Source organism: Anser brachyrhynchus, assembly GCF_964034855.1.
Source record: "Anser brachyrhynchus genome assembly, chromosome: 10".
In the NCBI taxonomy this organism is placed as follows: Eukaryota; Metazoa; Chordata; class Aves; order Anseriformes; family Anatidae; genus Anser; species Anser brachyrhynchus.
The window spans coordinates 13009874-13028523 of NC_137705.1; the positions used below are offsets into that span (position 1 = coordinate 13009874).

Genomic DNA, 18650 nt, shown 5'->3' on the forward strand with positions numbered 1-18650 from the left:
CTGAGACAGGGGCAGGCTGCACACGTCTCCTGCCTTAGAAGGGGAGGGAGGGGAAGGGGCAAGCAAACTCACCCGCTTAGCAGGGGTTCCTGGAAAACCCTGGAACAACCCATCAGTCCCGAAACAAACACACGCTGGGCTGCAGCCAGCAGGGATCCCTTGAGGACAACTTGCATCACACCAACCTAACTTCTTCCAGCAGAGCCACCAGCCTGCAGGCCAGGCAAAAGCAGGGGGCTTCGAGGATCGCAGCTTGCTATGTGTCTTGAAGTTTCAAAAGCTGTGGTGTTGGTGAACCCCTACAGCACCAGCACAAAACCGTGCCGATAACTCGCTCTGAAAGTTACTAAAGGCTGGATCAAGCAAGAACTCCTGGGGATCTGTTGTGGGTCCGGTTACAGTCCACACTTCCACGATCAGCTCTGGCAACTGTAATAGCGTTTTCTGCAGATGAAAGTTGGGAAGCTAGAGGAGGTGCAAGTGTGCACTGGAAGACAAGGAGAATTCCCCGTACTCTCAGCAGATTGGAGAAACAGGCTGGAAAAAAAGAAATAGGATGAAACTCAATAGGAAGCAAAATACCACAGTAGGAGAGCAACCTGCACAGACGGAGGGTCCAGCCACTCCGGAGAAGAGAGGGTTACGCTGGGTTGCAAAGCCAGACACAGGTTAATTGCTTCATGTCACTGCAGGCAAAGTCATTCGCCAAGGCACAAACAAGAGCGTGGCTCTCAAGCTCAGCCGTGTTATTTGGTGCTGACAAGGCTTCGGGCTCAGCAGGAACAACGCATCCAGGCTCGGCATCATGCAAGGAGAAAGGCACAGGCACACCGCGAGTGCCCAACAGATGGCAGCTGTGGGAGCGCAGAGTGCAGGGCAAGCCTGAAGGAACCGGGGTTGGTCAGCTCCGAGAGAAGAAAAACAGTGAGCAGCAAATTGTACCAGGTTTTCAACCCGAACGGCCACACGATCTGAGGTCCCACCTCAGCACTTGGGAAGTCTCGTAACGATGGTGACCAAACCATGATGCCTCCATCCCTGCCCAGCCTGAAAGACCTCCAGAAACTGGCCAGGGATGCTGCTGCTTTGAGGCAGGGCAGGCTCAGTGGCATCTGAAGAAACCTTCCGGTCTTTCTCCAACAAAGCCCTGCCGTGGACCCTCCTCACGGACAGCCCACTTTGACCAGGAGCCCCGCAGAAGGCTAAGCGTGGTGCGAGTGCCCGCGCCTCCCCCTGCACCTCCCACCACACGGGACAATACGTCAGGCCTCGTGTTTCGGTGAGCCCAGAAATTGCCTCCGGCCAGCCCGAGCCATGCAACGCCTCCCCTCTCCCACACGTCTGCGGATGAGCTGCCCACATTGCATTCACGACGTGCTGAAACGTTCAGCTGCCAGCACAACGTGCTGGACGTGCGCAGCGGCCACGTTGTTGGGCCTGCTCGGCAAACGCGCCTCTCGCAGCCTGACTGGGCTGCTCGTCTCTGGTACGGGGCTGTCCCGCGGAGATTTTAGTGCGGGGCCTGATGTCTTTCATCAGCTGAAAATGCTGAGAGGCTGGGCCCCACCCCAAGCCGGGCCCAAAGTCGATCCTTTCCAATGTTTACAGCCCCAAACAGCTTATCTGAGAAGAGCTGGGCTGTAACAAGGCCCAAGGCGCGGCACGCCACCGCTCTGCTCCCTCTCCCCGGGATCACCGGCAGCCCGAACCATGAGGGACAGGCACCGCTGAGTGATGCCGGCCGGCCTCCCCCCGTGGACGTGATGGCGTTAGAAGAGCCGCTGCCTGCACAGCACCTGGGGGAGCCCCGGGGGACCGGACCCGCCAGGGATGGAGGTGACGGAGCTCGATGCTCACCCCAAAGCTCTGCGCGCTTCAGCCCTCCCGCTCGCCCCCCGTCTGCACGACAGCTCAGTGCTCCCGGATCAATAATACATGCTCCCTGAAACAGATGCCTCTCTGAATATGTCGAGTCCCCTTCGTCCTCCTGACAGGAAACCCGAGCCTCCGGCCATCAATCTTTCATCCTCCAGACATAATCCTCAAGTTGAAGCAACTCCAAGCAGCTGCTTCCCTTTCAGTGCCGCAGCCCCTCCAGCCAGGGGCACAGCACCCGCAGTTCCCCGCGTGGCATGGAGGCCAGCCCCATGGAAGTGCACGACGGCCACAGGCACAGGATTGCTGCTGCTGCTGCTAAAATGGCTCCTGTTCAGTCCATTCCAGCCTAACTCCATCGTGCACCACCTGCTCACCCTGCTTGCTACTGAGCGCTTTCACACTGATAGGCTTGGCTGGCTGGCTGAAGCACTAAGAGGATTTTATTTCTCACCATAAAATATATATATATATCTACCTATCCTTGCAGGTACTCTTTTATCTGGAAAAAAAAAAAGCTACAGACATCAGAAGAAAATAGAATGAAAGGGCAAAACATTCTGAGCAAGAGAGGACACAACGAAAGCTTGTTCCAATTTTCCATGATGCTGGGCTCTGCTCCACAGAAGGATTTCGTGCGGATGAGTCCTGGCCATATCGCAAATCCTGTCTGGGGACGTCCAGCCACTTGCTCACTCCCGTGAAGCCATTCGCCTCTCAGCACCTAATTTTCCATGCGTGTCCCTGGGAAGCCATCTTCTCTCCACTCCAGCACCTCCCAGTTTCCGATCAGAGCCAGGCCTCCCCCTCCCCACCCTGGGGTCAGCAATACCCATTTGGCAGCCGCCGAGAGCAAAGCACGCTGCTGCCTCACCCCCGGAATCGCCTTGCTGGTCCCTGCTCCTCTTCTCTCCCAGTCTCCCAAGAGCAAAGGCACAACTGGGAGCACTGGAGCAGGTGTCAGGAGCCTGGTAGTGATCTCGTTGCATTTAGAGACTCCTGACACACACTTTCCAAGGGACTTCCTCTTCTCCACAGCTTTCAGGGGCATTAATTATTTACACATCCTCAAAATTACAGCTTGAATGGAACTTCTGCAGGGGTGAGAGCTTCCCTCTGCGTTTTCTGAGCCATGGGGGCATTTGCTCCACGTTTAGCATATGCCTAGGGCATTTGTCTGGCCTTTGCTGCAAAGCGCAGCGAGGCCAGGAGCTGGGGCATTGCTGATTGTCACCCGCCTGGCATGCCACCTGCCGTCACCCCAAGCAATGGGGCAGCCTTCAGACCCAATAATGCAGGTGCTCAGCCCAGAAAAAGCAGCTGCTGCTGCCAAGTGGGGACCTGCTCCCCAAAGACATCTTTGCAGCAGGTCAACGGCCTCTCCTCCGTGTGGAGGCCAGAAACGGGGACATTTCCCTTCCTGCACCTCAGTGGAAGCCTTATCACCCCGGCTCCTCCCTGCCTGCCGCAGAGCGGACCTACAACCACATCTGCTGCAAGTCCGGATCCAGCTTCTGGCACAGGGCAAGCACAGCATAACGTCAGAACCAAGATAACGGGAACCACCTAGCCAAACCCATCACCGCAACGTTTTCCTTCCCGGCGCACACCAGCCCTACATTCGCACCAGTGACCTTCCCATCAAGGACCACGCACCCCTCCTCTCCATCCGCTGAAGGTACAGTGGGATGCACCTGGTTAGTGAGTTACCTCCCATCCCCAAAGCCACCATCAAAGTCAGGCAGCCCAGCACAGCCAGGAGGACAAAGGGACCAGGGAAGCAGTAGGAGGAGTCGTCTTCTTCCTTCTTGGGCTTTCTTCTCACTGAAGAGCCAGAAAGCTCTTGCAGGTGGTCTTTGCACCTCCGAGCAGACGCAGCAGCTCCTGCAGGGCCACTGCCCCCCCAGGGCCGCGTGGCCAGGCAGAGGGACCTGCTGGGGATGGGCAGGGGACAGCCCAGGAGCCACACCATCGCCATCCCCTGCCAGGTGCGGTGTTGCAGGGTCTGCTCACAGCTTCAGGCAGGCCGGGAGGGGACACGGCCAGGGAAGGTCCAGCTCTCTGAGCTCAGCGTATTTAGGAAACAAAGCAGGATAGGAGATACGCCTATGCTCCCCGTTTGCTCTCCAGTTTCACAATTACCTCCCCCCCACACACAGAAGCAGGTGGTAGACACCACACGTGGGCATGGGAAGGTCATCCCCACGCTCCTACAGCCCCACATCTTGTCCCTCCCCAAGCAGAGCAGGAACCAAACTCTATTTTTTTTTTGGTTGACGGAACACAGGCATTTGCAGTCTCCCACAGAAACTACAAAACTGATTTTTTTTCTTTTCAGATGAAAAAAAAAAAATCACCCCGAAGTAACTTTTTCTCTCTGGATGGAGGTTAAGAAAGAGCACCCAGAGGTAACCAAAAAACAGTGGGCAACTTCCCACCCATGCCAAAGCCTTGGTTCAGCACCTCCTTATTACAGCACAACGGCCAGTCCTGCCAGGACAGAGAGTGCTGTCCCCGTCTATCACAGCTCCGGGCAGAAGAGACAGCAAAACTACCCAGTAAATCCTCGTAGTAGCTAAAAAGCAGGTTTCCAGTCACAAGAAACCCTCAGCAACCCTTGCCAGCTTCCTAATGCCCGCAATAATATACTTTAACTTTTGGTTAGCCCTGAAGCGGTCAGGCAGTCGGAGGGGATAATCTCCGAAGGTCCCTGCCAGCTGAGCTGCTCTGTTCTATGGCACCTCCCCAGCCGGGCAGTCTCCGTGGCAGCCTAGTTTTCTCATCAGCACCTTTGAGAGAGGTGCCACAGATACCTCAAAAATTAGCCTTTAAGGCAGAGGCAAGAGGCTGAGCCCTGACGAACACCCCAAACTCTTCACCCTCGTGTTCCTGCAACCCGAGCAGGCGCCGCTATCGCCTCCCTCTTCCCAGGACCAAATATGTTTTCCCAAAAAGTCGGCACACACAAAGCAGTGATGCTCCTCCCTCCCCACGTCCCATGGCGTGCCTGCTTCTTGCTGCCAGCTGTGCAGGGAAAAGGAGGTCACTCGAGTTTCTGAGGCATTCAGGCCCGGCCCTCCCCTGTGCCACTTACACCAAATTCTTGCTTTTGAGCTACCACTGAAAGCTGGGCTCACAGATGGAGCTGGGTCGATTATCCACAACGTCTTCCTCAGGTGCCCGCTGGATGCTCTGACGCTGGAGGCATCCAGAATGCAGCAAACAAAGCTTTTATTCCTACGGAGCAACTGGGGGCAGACTGATGGCACCGACGTCAGCCACAAGCTGAGGACAGGAGGAAACCTCATGCCCACCTCCGCCTGTTGCTGGGGGTGCCCCACAGCTCCACCTGCCCCACAGCTACAGCTCCTGCACCACCTCCAGCCCCCCGGGCTGACTGGGGCGTGCCATCCTAGTTCCCCCGGGTGGCAGATGCCTTCCTGTAAATGGGAGAGGGAAAAAAAACAAAAACAAAAACAAGCAATGCATACCCCAAAAAATTCATAACGAGGCCTGTGAAACTGGGAAGAGCTGGAAAATCCCTCCTCCTTGGCAAACAACAGAGCTCAGACGCTCAGCAGAGGAGAAGAAAGCAGCAGTGGGATTGCTAGTTCTCATCTGAGAGTGAGTCAGCTTGCTGCCAAGGGAAGGAGTTAATTCGACCGCTGTGCCAGGGCAGGGAAGACCAAAAGACACCCAGACCATTTGTGGGGTTCCCCGATGCGCCGACTGCCTCTGACCCAGCTCTGCATCGCAGGCGCTCGCCCAGCAGCTTCAGGCAGCGAGAAAACTGCTTTGCCTGGAGGACAGGGCGCACAGCACAGGCAGCGAGCGGCTTCGGAGAGCCATCGGCCCTTTTGTCCAAGGCAAAGAGAAGGGACAAAGAGGCAGAACGAAGGGGAACACCGCAGAAAGCGCTGGACGGCCGCCTGCATCACCACAGCCTGTTTCTGCTGATGTTGATCCCAGAGCAGCACGCCAGTTCGGTTATCGGAGGTGAGCAAAATTGCCTCAGAGACCTGCACACCCAGGAAGACATCAAAGATGCCGCGGGACTGAGACCACCCAACGCAAGCTGCTCTCTCCAAAACCCCGAACGAGCAAGGAAGTTTTAAGTCCATCCGTTTCCTCCCCAAGGAGGGAACACGGTTCGGGGGGCACCCCCCCACACCCAGCCCAGCTGCTGAGGCAGAGCCTGTGGAGCCGTCCAGGCCCATCTCACCCTGCACAGGCTGCGGCTCCCGGTGGGGAGCACCAGTCCCTTCCCCTTTCCACCAGAAAGCTGCTGACAGTGCACCTTATGAACTACAGACAACAATGATCCGAACCGATAATCCCAGCAGGGTTTTCCAAGCACCGCGCTGCAGGAATGGGATGCGGCCACCTTGCTGCCCCTCTGCCCAAGGCTGGCAAAGGTTGGCGCTCCCCGAGAGCAGCTCAGCAGCTTCGCAGGGCCGGCACCTCTCTTCCAGCTCTGTTTCAAGCCCCAGGGCACCCATAGGGCCTGCCAGGGTGGGTGGCATCAGTGAGCGGCCACGGGGCCGAGCAGCAGGGGCACGGGGCAAGCAACAAGCCTCACCCACACCAAGCCCCAGCGGAGAGCTCTGGGTGCACCAAGAGCTCGGCTGGATGCTGGGGTCCATCCCGCTGATTTATTTCTGGTTTTATTTTTACAATAGAGTGAACATTTAAGCAGATCCTGGACTTTGACATCTCAGCTTAAACTAGAGGCAATGAGTCGGACCCAAACGTTGTCAGCTACCAGCACTCCCAGGCAAAGCAGGAGAAGCGCCTCAGCACCACCCCTAGCGCCTCAGTGGATGCTCCAAGAGCATCTGAAGGGGAAGGATGCTCCCGACTGTCCTCAAGCGAAGGCAACGTGCACAGGGAGGAAGGAACAGCAGCCGTAAATTCACCACGCTTGCAGACAGACATTTGCCACGAGGAAGGGCGCCGCGATGCCCACGCACGCCTCTGCCCGTTCTCCTGCCGGGAGCAGCGGCGCTAAGTTCACACCCGACCTGGCACAGCTCGGGCCGGCACCTCTCACATCTCTGCTCGCATATTGATTCACTCCCATCAATTATGCAGCACCTCTGGTCCTGATGAACGCTGCCAAGCGAGCCGGCAGGCGGAGAGCAGGGGGGAAATGCCACGACGACGCGCGCCGTCACGTCCAGCTGCACTCACAGATCCGCGAACTGCCATCGCTGCCTCTTGGAGCCCCTCCCCAGTTATTATTTTTTTTTTTTTTACAGAAATCGGCCTTCTCCATCCGACGTAAAAGTTTCAGAGACACCTCTTTGCCGTGCTTTCCTTCCCTTTGTTTGAACGCGCTCCTTCCGCGCTGAGGTGGGAGAGACGCGGGCGATGGCGGGGGCACGGCAGGACGCTGTCCCCCTCGTGCTCCCCCCCTTCCCTTCGGCAGCTGGTTTTGGCTGTCCCGGCCCCTCACAACGGGCAGCACCCTCGGGGCCAGGCTTCGCGGGGCCGAGCGGCCGGGGGGGAAGCGGGCCTGCCCTGCTCGCGGAGCTGCCACAGCAGGAGGCGGCTTCGCGCCCGAGCCCAGCTGCCTTACGGCCTCTTTTTTCACCGAGCGGCAGCCAGACAAAAGGATGCGCGAAGCCACCGCCGCCGGCAGCGCCTGCGGATCGGCCGAGCTCCCCCAGCCGCCTCCCCGCAGGGCCGGGCTGCGTGAGCCGCCCCCGGGCCGCCCCCCCATCATCCCCGGGCGGCGGAACCCGCCCGCGGCTCCGGGCAGCTCCGCGCGGTGATGCCGGCACCGGCCTCCCGCGGGGGGCGGACCCCCGGCCGCCGGGGCCCGGGGCCGGAACGGGCCCGCGATGCTCGGGGGGCGGCCCCCGGGGGTTCCCGCCCGGGGCTCGGCGGAGCCGCTCCGCGGTGCGGCCCGGGGAGGGGGTGGGAAGGGGGGCGGCCCCGGAGCGGCCCGCAGCGGACCCCGCTGAGGGGGCGGCGGCCCCCGGGGAGCCGGCGGCCCCGCTTACCGTGGATGCCGGTCTGGTGAGTCATGGCTCCGAGCCGCTCCGCTCCGCTCCGCCGCGTCCCGGGCAGGAAACGGCTCCGCCGGCAGCGCCTCCCGCTTCCGGAGCCGGAGCCGGAGCCGGGCGGGGCCGCTGCCCGCACCGCCCCCCCGGGAGGAGCCGGCCCGGGGCGGCCGGGGGCTCGGTGCGGGGCGAGGAGGCCTGCGGCAGCGCTGGGTGTCCCTGCCCGCCGCGGGGAGGGGACAGCCCCCCCTTCAAAAACAGCAGCCCCCCCAAAAAAAACAGCAGCTCCCCCCAAAAGCAGTAGCTCCCCCCAAACCATCAGCCCCCCTCCAAACCCAGCAGCTCCCCCCCAAACCAGCAGCCCCCCCCAAACCAGCAGCTCACCCCCCAAACCCAGCAGCCCCCCTCCAAAGCCCCATCTCTGTACACGGTGGCGTGCCCGGCGACTGAAATGCAGCGCGTAGGTGCGGAGCTCGGTGACACGGTTTAATGGTGGGCTTGGCAGCGCTAAGCGAAAGGTTGGACCGGATGATCTTCAGAGGCCTTTCCAACCTACGTGATTCCGTGAAATGCCAACTGAAATGATTCTGTGCTTCTGTGAAATGCCACAGCTTCCCTCTTCAGGAGCCCTGAGCCTGCAGTGGCAGAACCTGCAAAGCCCTGCCCAGGAGCTTGCACTGCTGTGATGTGGAGCCCACCTGCACGAACCCGTCCCCATCGCTGCCAACGTGCCACACCACGCAGGTGGCGTTTGCCACCAAGGATCCTGTGGCAAGGCCAGAAATAAAAATGGGGTTTGACCACGGTGGCTTTTCGATGTATCTGCAGGCACCAACTCCTCCCCGCCCACAGAGCACGCAGGATCGGGTGCTTGTGTTGTGCTCGCCGAGAGCTGCCCAGGGAGCACGCAGCCGGGCTGCGTGGGACTCACCGACATCACTGACTCAGCTGCAGCTTCCAGCAGCTTCCTTCTCCTACACGTGCCAGTGACATCCGTGATCGAAGCACTGCTGCCACAGCTTGGCAAGCTCACGATGCTGACTGTATTTGCCAGAGCAACCCCCAGGCGTGGGCCAGGCTGCGCTTCCCTCAAGCTCACTCTGGAGAGGAGAGGGGCTTTGAGGCAGAGCCACCAGCCTGCGCCGGGGCCGCTCACCGCCCCATGGGACCCGAGGACATCGGCACACGGTGGTATGCAAAACAAAGGGCAAAGGGGCACCGCCACTTCCTCAGCCTTCATTTGGGCCTGCACACATAACCTCAGTGCAGAGGGAAAGTTACCAGCAAGTGCCTGGCACCACCCACCTGGGAGAGGTCTGACTCAAACACAGATGGCTTTTTTTTTTTTTTTTTTTGCTGGTGACTCAGTTTGGACCCTGCAGACAGCTTCTGGTTTTGCCAGCAGAGGCTTTCACTTCCTGCAGCAGCACAGGGCTGGAGAGGGAAGAGACCAGGGATGGGTTTTCAAGCCAAACAGGAACAAGAGTGCTCTTTAGGCCAGTTTTGCCATTCCCTCTCTGGCCTTACCCACCCTGGACAATGTTTTAGGGGGGCTCTGGGGCCGCTTGTTCACATCTCCAGTGCCTTTGTGCATCCTTTCCACCAGCCCCACCAACATGTCTGTGGGCTTTCAGTTCTGTTTCAGTTCTGTCTTTCGGTGAGCTTCTCTGCAGAACCCATGAGGGCTCCGTGACTGTGGTGCGTGGTCCCCAGCCCACCTTCGGAGGCCCAGACGCTGTTCTGAAGGCCTCTGGTCGGTCGCCGAGCTGAAACTGGACCTGGGGAGCAAGTAGCATGAGACAAGGGGCCGTGTAAGCGATCCAGCACGGAGGAGCTGGGAACCTGAGACCCGCTCACCTCCGAGATGTGCTGACCCGCAGCAGGCTGCTGCTTTGCGCGCCCAGCAGCTGCGGTGGCACACCGAGCGCACGACAGGGTCGCTGCCAAGCCCCTCTCCCGGCTGCCGGGGCTGCCTCTCCCTCGCCTTCCTGTGCTCTCCTCAAGTCTCTGGCCGTGCAGGAGGAAAATCGTGGGGACCCCGCGCTAGCCCACCCCCGGGCGCTTTGGGCAGCGCTGCTCGGGGCTCCGTCTCCGCCACCCCGCGGCTCCAGCCTTGGCGTCCCCAGCTCCGAGGAGAGGCGACGCGGCTGTGGCGAGGAGCCGGCCGGCAGTTACCCCGCTTCGGCCCGGCGTTGGGAGCCGGCCCCGCGGCCGCCATCCCAGCTCCCCCCTTCCCTCCCTCCCGCGGCGGAGGCAGGGCCAGGGGGCGGGCCGGGGCCGGGCAGGGGAGGGAGGCGCCGCAGGCCGGGCCAGGCCGCGCCGGGCCCCGGCGCCCCCATGTCCGCCGAGTGGCTGCGGTGGGTGCGGCGGGGCGGCCCCGCGGAGCGGCCCGGAGGCAGCCAGGAGCCGGGGCCGCGGCCCCCGCCCGCCGCTCCGTGCTACCGCCGGCCCAAGTTCCTGCGCGGCGGCGGCGGCGAGGAGAGCCCGCGGGGCGGGCGGGGCGGGCGGGCCGTGCGGGGCACCGGGCCCGAGCGGCCCCTGCCCTGGGGCTCGGGCTACGCCGAGTGAGTGCGGCCGCTGCCGGGGAACGGGGCCCCGTGGGGGGAGGGTGTGGGGGGCGTGGGGCCGGCTGTGCGGCGCTGGGGGGCTCCCAGGTCTGCGGGTGGCGCGGGGGCTCTGCGGGATGCGGGGCCGCGGGGAGGGGGGCGCGGTGTGCTCAGGGGAGCGGGGCTGTGGGGGCAGCCTGGGCACGGCCGGGAGCCCCCCCCCGCCGTGCCTTGTGCTCTGCCGGCCGTGCTGCGGTGAGGGGAGGCCCTCGGCCTGGATGGCCCCGCAACTTTTCGGGGATCCGAAAGCAGGATCCCGGCTGCTGCTGCTGCTGCTGCTTCCGTGAGGAGAGGGGCACAGGCCGGGCGGGTTGGCCCCGAGGTGCGTGCACCCACCCCCAGCCGATTGCCCGGGCACAGCGGGGCGCAGGCAGCTCCTCCTTGCCCCTGCTCCTTCTCCCCGTCTGTGGCCGGCCGCCCGCCGCAGCGCTCGTACCCCGCACTTGGTGGCTGGGGCAGCCCCAAAAGCAGCGCTGGGGTAGCAGCGGATCAGCTCAGGCGTCTCGTCTCCTAACCCAGCCCTGTGATTTTACTGCTGGGACATCGCCTGTCTGCTGTTCCGCGCTCCTGGAGCAGCGAGCAAAGAAAACCCTCCCTTGTCAGGGGAAGGGATTTCTGACCGTTGAGTACGAGTCACTGCGGCGTGCCTGAGAGCCAGGCTGCCAGCGCTGCCTGGAGCAGGTGGTGGGGAGCAGCCTCCTGGGGCAAGCAGCACCAGAGAGCTGTCCCCTGGCTCCTAGCAGAGTGCCGTAAAAGCAAAGGGCAAAGCAGAATATCAGAAATCCCTGGTTTTGCCTTGTTTGTGGGCAGAGGCGCGTTGTGGTAGGCCCACGGTGTGACGTGGTGGCGGTGGGGTTGCGATGTGCAGAGCGATGAGCTGTGCGAGGAGACAAGGTGTTCACCCAGGGACCAACATCAGCAAGGCTAGGACACTGCCAGCAGGCGTGCAGCTCCCTGTGTCACCAGCACAGCCCAGCTGCCTTGGCTGCCAGCAAGGGCTGACAGAGGCAGGAGTGCTTCCAAACCACTTCTGCCCCATAACTCACGGTGTCCCTGGCGGAGGCGTTTCTCACCGTTGTAAAGGATGCGATGTTTATGTTGTTACCAGCAAAGAGATCCTTGAGTTTGAAAAGGGAGCAGCAAGCTTGGAGCTGGAAGGAAGGAGCAGGGGATCATTCCCACGCGCACCTGTTGGATGGGCAGTGCTTCGTGCCTAATCTGGAGTGTTTGAACCTGCAGGGTTATCAATGCCGAGAAGTCGGAGTTCAATGAGGACCAGGCGACATGCTGCCAGATCTCCATCCGCAGGAGGGAGCTGGGCCTGGAAGAGGACAAGGAGTGGCTGATCCTGTGCTCCACACAGGTATGGCCCATGGTCAGGCTGTGTTAACCCTGCTGCCAGCCCTGCCTTGAATCCAGGGGCCCAGGTATAGAAAATACAGAATTATGGAATGGTAGAATGGTTTGGGTTGGAGTGGACCTTTAAGGATCATCCAAATCCAACACACTGCCACAGACACAACACCTCGCACCAGCCCAGGCTGCCCAAGGCCCCATCCAGCCTGGCCTTGAATACCTCCAGGGATGGGGCATCCAAAGCTTCTCTGGGCAGCCTGTGCCAGTGCCTCACCACCCTCATGGGAAAGAATTTCTTCCTGGTGTCTAATCTAAACCTACCCTCTTTTAGCTGAAAGATGTTACTCCTTGTCCTCTCATTATATTCCCTGATAAAGAGACCCTTCCCAGCTTTCCCGTAGGTCCCCTTTAGGTACTGGAAGGACAATGTAGTTGCCCCATCAGTCCTGCACACCCCCAGGCTGAAACCCTTTCTTGGATGTGTTTAGGGGAGCCGTGACTGGCCAGCAAAGGCACAGCTCTGCCCATATATACCATTTCTATTTCCTTGACCTGTGTCTTGCAGCGTTTGTGGTTGTCCTAGCCCTTTACTATGTTCCCTAAGCTTTTTTTTTAACTTGTACTTGCTCTGCTTCCAAAGACTGCGTGTTAGTCATCATCACTTGGGCACAACAGATGCTCTCACCTTATAAAGACTGGGAACAGTGCTGCCTTTTCTCCTGTAAACAGAAATTCTCCAAATGCAGAGGAGGAATAGCATGTGAGGGTGTGCAGTGATGCCTCTGGAAGCTCAGAGCTGAGCTGGCAGGTCTGATGGATGGAGCAGCACATCCATCAGCGTGGTCATCATATGAGTTTGAGCTGTGCAGGGGATTCACCAGTGGTCGGGAAGGGTGGCTGGGATGGAAGAGCCAGGCAGAACACATTCAGCGCATCCTGACTGTACGCCCACTGTCCATATGGCCTCTCTCCACCTTTCTTCCCCCCATCTTCACTCTTTTCGTTGCAGTTTTTGACTGGTTACTACTGGGCACTCTTTGACGGCCATGGTGGCCCAGCAGCTGCCATCATTGCCTCCAACTATTTGCATTACTGCATCAAGCAGAAGCTGGAGGAGGTTGCGGGGGCCATCACAGAGGCCCATCCCCCCATGCACATGAGCGGACGCTGCGTTTGCGACAGTGACCCCCAGTTCGTGGAGGAGAAGCACATTCGTGTGGAAGACATGGTGGTGGGAGCCTTGGAGAATGCCTTCCAGGAATGCGTGAGTCCTCCGTTCCTGCTGACACAGGTGGACAAGTCTGTCCCTCCTCCCTGCCCCACGTGGGCTCCCTCGTTCTCAGCTCTCTCCTTAGGAAGTGCCCGGGCGCTGGTCACCCAGGTGCTTTAGCCTGCCACATGGACAAGGCTTGGCTGAGGGTGCCCAAATTAGTTCTGCAGCCTGTCCTTAGCATCTAGTCCAGTAGCAACAGTTTCATTGGCTGCACTGAAGCAATGCTGTCTTCGGCCTTGCTGATTTTCTGCTGACCATTTTCCATCAGTTTTGGCTCTAGATTTTTGCTAGGAGGCACAAGGCAGCTGCAGAAAACAACACCCCAGTTCATGTCATTCTGAACTTGCTTAAACCAACAGGACGAAGTCATTGGCCAGGAGATGGAAGCCACTGGCCAGACAGGAGGCTGCACTGCTCTGGCTGCTCTTTATCTCCAGGGAAAACTGTATGTGGCTAATGCTGGGGACAGCAGGTGAGCAACAAGAAAAGGGAGAAGTTGCTTGGGACCCAGAGCTGGGAGATGAGCAGGGTTTCCAGCACCTTACATAATCCTACAAAAGGTGAATGTGCAGCCCCTCTGGCCGCAGCATGGCTGCCTGCCTGCTACAGGAGCTGTTGGGTAGATGGACGGATGGATGCTCTCATGTCTTTAGATGGGCTTTCAGATTTCAAAGGACTAATGCTGCCTGGCCATGGGGCAGTGCTGAGGCCTTAGTGCAGCAGTAAGCTCATCCAGGCAGGAGTTCAAAAGTGGGAGGTGATTTCAAAGCATCTTAAAGAGCTTCCTCATCTGTCCTTGGCTGCCTTTCCTCTGAGGTGTGCCATTGTTAAACCAGGCAGGCTCAATTCTCTGCTGTGACAGCAGAGTTGCAATTGAGTCACTTAAAATACACGAGCATTTTTAAACATTCCTAGGTGCGTAGCTGTTCTCTGGGATTGCTCTGCTGTGAGTTGTGCTGCTCCCACAGCTGGCTGACCCTGGTGCCTTCCTCAGTAAGGGGAGGTCAACAGAGATGGGGCTGCAGCGATGCTTATATGGCAGGGGACAGATCAGCTCTTTACCTCTTCCTCTTGTAGGGCCATTCTTGTTCTGAAGGACACCGTCGTGCCCATGAGCTGCGAGTTCACGCCCGAGACAGAGAGGCAGCGACTCCAGCACTTGGTGAGTGACTCCTTTCACACATCAGACAACCAAGTTTGGTCCAGGAGAGCTTGTGACAAGAGCATCACTTGCTTCCTTAAGGACTGTAAGCACTATGGGGCCAGAATGTCATTTGACACCTGCCATGGAGGGCTGTGAACAAGATTCAACTAACAGCATTTAGCATTGGAGAGGCTAACGTCCAGCTTGTCCCCTTGTTTTCCTGGTTTTGTTCCCATTCTGCAGGCAGGGGTGCCAGTCCCAAGGCAGGAGCAGAGCACGGGCTTGGTGCTCATCTCTGCTGAAGCGAAGCCTGTCTATCCTCGTGCCTTTGTTCCCTCCTCCAGGCTTTTCTCTTCCCCAAACTCCTGGATGGAGAGTTCACGCGCTTTGAGTTTCCACGGAGGTTGAAGGGAGATGACGTGGGTCAGAAAGTCCTGTACCGGGATTACTTCATGGAGGGCTGGTGAGTCCTTTCTGTGTGAGGACAGGGCAGTGGCGCAGGGCAGCTTTACCTGCTAGTAGCAATGGGAAGGTGAAGGGGAAAGGGACTATCTGAATGCAGCAGCAGGGAATGTGAGAGCAGTGGGTGTAAAACCGTGTTATCTAAGTAAAGGATGCTGCAAGCAGCCTCCCAGCAGCAGCTCTGCCCTGCCTGAAAGACTGGGACCAGTGGAGGGAGGTTAAGGAACTTCTGTGAGAGATGGTCCTGGGCTCTTACAACCTCAGGCAGCGAGCCCCAGCTTGGTGCAGGTACAAGGAAAGGAAGGGGAGAGGGAGGAACAGTTGGGCATTCAGCAAAGGGTCATTCTTTACTGCATCTGCTTCAACAAGTCACCTTATCCCTTCTTCAGTCAGCTCCCTGTGCATGGGCACACCACGAGGGTTGAACCGCAGTTGAAATGCTCAGACTGAGTTGTACCACCAAATGGACAAATCTAAACCAACACTCACTCCTCTGTTCTAGGGGATACAAGCTGGTGGAGAAAGCTGACCTCAAGTATCCTCTTGTCCATGGTCATGGGAAGCAGGTAGGTCAATGCTTTACACGCTGGGAGGGCAGAGACAAGTCTGCTGGGCGTTCTCAGAGCATCCCAATCACTCACATTCATGCTCTGAGGCTCTCCAGCATGGCACAGACGCGCAGCTCTGCACAGCGCTGACACAGCAGCTTCCGTTGCAACAAACTGCCTGTGAGCAAGTGCAGAGCAGGAGGAGGTGTGTACCAGATCCTCCAGAGCCAAGAGGTTTCATCCTCCTCCAAAACACCTTCTAGTGGAGTGGATGGCAGCCCCGATCTGGCCTGGCCTTTCCTCCTCTCCATTTGCACACAAGAAACCATTCCAGCTCTCATTTCCTGTTGCTGTCAAAAGATCCCAACTCAGATGTTAACCTCCAGCTCTAACCAGTGCCTTTCCCAGAGGAGCAGCTGAGGAAAGGAGTCTGGAGAGGGAAGGAGGCGGGGAGAAGCAATGACTGCACACAGCCAGTGCTTGCCCTACCACCACCAGTGGTGCAACCCACGTGCTGGCCCTTTGCAAAGATTCGGTGCAGAACCTCCTTTGCGAAAACGAAGGACCATTTATTTCAAGGCAGCCTAATTCTCTTCCTTGCCATCTCAAATCAAAAACAGATACCACCATGGGCTTCCCGAGGTCTGGAGTACACACCACTGACTCCGGAGCACACCACGGGCCATCACCGTGAGCTACTACCATGAGCGGCCATCCATGTGCTGGCTGTCCATCTCCATGCTCACATTAGGGCATCACTTCTAATCACTCCTCCATCTCTGAAGATTCCAGGGGCGGCTCTGGGTGATATTTGGATAAAGGTTCTAAAGGCAGTGCATAAATCATTCAGGACAAACCGTGCATCTGCCTTTAAAGGTGACACGTTCTTATATTTGCTTTCTTTGGGGCCAGGCTCGCTTGCTGGGGACTCTGGCTGTCTCTCGAGGTTTAGGGGATCATCAACTCAAAGTCATCGACACCAACATTGAAGTGAAACCTTTTCTCTCCTGCATTCCTAAGGTTAGTCACGGCATGTGGGAGTTGCAGGGTGGTGGTGGAATTATGCCGCTCCTCCTCTCTAGCACCCACGTTTTGGAGACCAGGCAGGTCTCAGCCACGTCCTTTTTCCATCTTCCTTCTCTCCGCATACTGCCCAGAGAATCCCCAAGGCAGAATAATCTAGAAGCACAGCAGCAAGGGGACATAAAACATTGAAAGCATCCTGATCCCACTGTAAGTCCTCTCAGGGGAAGTCATCTTCCTTACCCCTCCTGTACGTTGCAGCAATTGAAGTTACTGTCAGCATCCTGACCAGAACGGAATACACTCACCTGCTAGAGGAGGTTTTAGAGGAGGTATACACTCACCTACTCGGAGGAGTTTTGCAGTCTGTGATTACCCTCACACAGGGAAGCCAAAAATCACAGAGCTGTTTGATGCTTCCCAAAGCCAGGTGCAATATGGGAAACATGACAACCCTTGGTAAATACCTGGAGTTTTCACACGTGAGAAAACCCTCTGATTTACTCCTGTGCTTTCCAGGTGAACATATTTGACTTCGCTCTGCATGACATTAAAGAAAACGATGTCCTCATCATGGCAACTGACGGCCTTTGGGACATTTTGTGCAACAAAGAGGTGGCCCACATGACCAGGAGCTTCCTTGCAGAAAACAGGACAGATCCCCACAGGTAACAACAGTCTTGCCATCATTTCTGTTTCCAAAGAACCTGTCTGGACCAGCAGGCTGAGCTCACGTGGCTTCTAGGTCAGCTCCAGCATGACCAAGCGCTCTTTTCTGTGACTCTGAAAGGACTGGACACCAGTCTTTCCCAATCCTGAAGAAGCAGCGACAAAGCTGGTGTCTTAAGAAATCTAGTAACGCAAAGCCCCCTCTCAGTGTTGTTCTTGAGAGGCAGCGTTGTGTTAGACCAAAACTCACTTCTCTTTCTACACACAGATTTTCAGAACTGGCCAAGTGCTTGGTATGCAGGGCAAGAGGAAAGAAGATAGGCCACCAGTGGATGCTGGATGATAGCCGTGAGGCATCCTACGATGACATCTCTGTATTTGTCATCCCACTGCACAACAGGGATGAGGACTGTTAGCATGATGTGCAGCATCTTGGTGCCCCCCTACTGCGGCACCGTTCAGCATCAATGCAAGACTGAGGGATTTCTGCTGTGCGTGCACACTCTTCCAGTAAAACCACCTGATACAGAACCTGAAAATGCACAGCCAGCCTTTACGCAGAGGATCAACAAGAACATGAACTTCTTATAAACATGCACAAGAAGAACAGCTGACAACAAGTCATTCCTCGTACTCCCTTTTTTTTCTGTTGTGCCAATAACAAATGGCCAAAGTGGCCATACAAGCCAAAGAGCAATATTTAAGGTCTTTGCAGGACAATGAGCCTCAAATCCACATTTCTAGTGGTTTTAGTGGCCTGTCCTCCTTTTTAATATTAAAGAATGAGGATCAGCTAAGATCCAACCAGTCTTGAGTGCTGGATTTTAATCAGACTTGAACTGAGTTTTGTAAAACTGGATGTATAAGCTACGAGTGTCCCTCATGTCCATTTGCTGCAACACAAGATCAACTTAAAAAAAAAAAAACAGAAGCTGTTGCTAGGACAGCATTACATACAGCAGTGGCCCAGACCTCTACCAGCTGAGAAAGTTGCCATTTATAGGCAGTACCACCTCAAAACAGAAGATGGTATTGGATGGAGCTACACATCAGTGCACAGAAGCTTCCCCTGCAAGGGTAGATGCCTTACTTATTTAAGAGCGTGTGTGTAATGTGCTACGTACCCAGCGTACAGATCTCTATTGAAATTTTAGTCCAGAATGCTCACTAACACTTTAGAGGTCATTTCCACCACTGACAGTGAGGCTGGTTTCGTAGCAGTAGTGCTGATGAGAACTGGTTAAATACAGCAGCTGATTTCTTAGAAGAGCTCCAAGCAAGATAGAACTGGTCAAATTTGTCTGGAGTGCTGAACCGCAAGTGCTATGCTCATTACAACAGCAGACAAGCCCAAATGAGCTGTGCCTTAAACTTTTATGATACGCTCTTAACCTGTTCAGTAGCCAGGTGAATTCAGGTCTGGACAAGCTTCCCATCTCCCCAGGTCCTCACTTTGTTTTCATTATTCCTTGCACAAGTTGCAGTGTTCCCGAGTGAAGTGGACAAACCCACACATCTTTGTTAAGTGCTTGAGTTCCGTAAGGATGAAAGACCTAATAAAAGAAAGTTTTCCTATCTTCTTCCAGCTTTGTTCCTGTTCAGTTTTACGCAGACCTGACATGAAAGAAAAATGGCCATAGAAAACCACAGGGGAGCTTTTGCTTCAGAGTTGTCTTTTGCCCCTAACCT

At 57.2% G+C, this 18650-nt stretch overlaps 2 protein-coding genes across 4 annotated transcripts in view; one reads left to right on the top strand and one right to left on the bottom strand.

The window, feature by feature from the left end:
* TWF2 (twinfilin actin binding protein 2) overlaps positions 1-8038 on the bottom strand; it is a 34872-nt gene extending 26834 nt beyond the window's left edge. Inside the window, exon 1 of one of the 3 annotated variants that reach the window (XM_080606238.1) lies at positions 7881-8038. In XM_080606238.1, coding sequence (XP_080462364.1) covers positions 7881-7905 — 25 coding nt within the window. In that variant the 5' untranslated portion in view covers positions 7906-8038. Of the gene's footprint in view, positions 1-72; positions 525-7880 lie in introns of those variants that run through there. The other 2 variants (XM_080606236.1, XM_080606237.1) reach the window with 2 other exon arrangements.
* A 2119-nt stretch (positions 8039-10157) lies between these two features.
* PPM1M (protein phosphatase, Mg2+/Mn2+ dependent 1M) lies at positions 10158-18534 on the top strand. Its single transcript, XM_080606229.1, has 10 exons — positions 10158-10444; positions 11726-11849; positions 12852-13106; positions 13475-13587; positions 14193-14277; positions 14604-14722; positions 15224-15287; positions 16182-16289; positions 16812-16960; positions 17230-18534. Exons 1-10 carry the CDS (start codon positions 10218-10220, stop codon positions 17375-17377), a joined length of 1392 nt encoding a protein of 463 aa, XP_080462355.1. The 5' UTR covers positions 10158-10217; the 3' UTR covers positions 17378-18534.
* The last annotated feature ends 116 nt before the right edge of the window (positions 18535-18650 follow it).

What these genes read in the sequence shown, in the direction of transcription:
- PPM1M (XM_080606229.1), top strand. Translation starts at nt 10,218, where the DNA reads ATGTCCGCCGAGTGGCTGCGGTGGGTGCGGCGGGGCGGCCCCGCGGAG. An exon ending in AGAATGCCTTCCAGGAATGC is followed by an intron (nt 13,107 to 13,474) that starts GTGAGTCCTCCG and finishes TTAAACCAACAG; the next exon opens with GACGAAGTCATTGGCCAGGA. An exon ending in TCCATGGTCATGGGAAGCAG is followed by an intron (nt 15,288 to 16,181) that starts GTAGGTCAATGC and finishes CTTTGGGGCCAG; the next exon opens with GCTCGCTTGCTGGGGACTCT.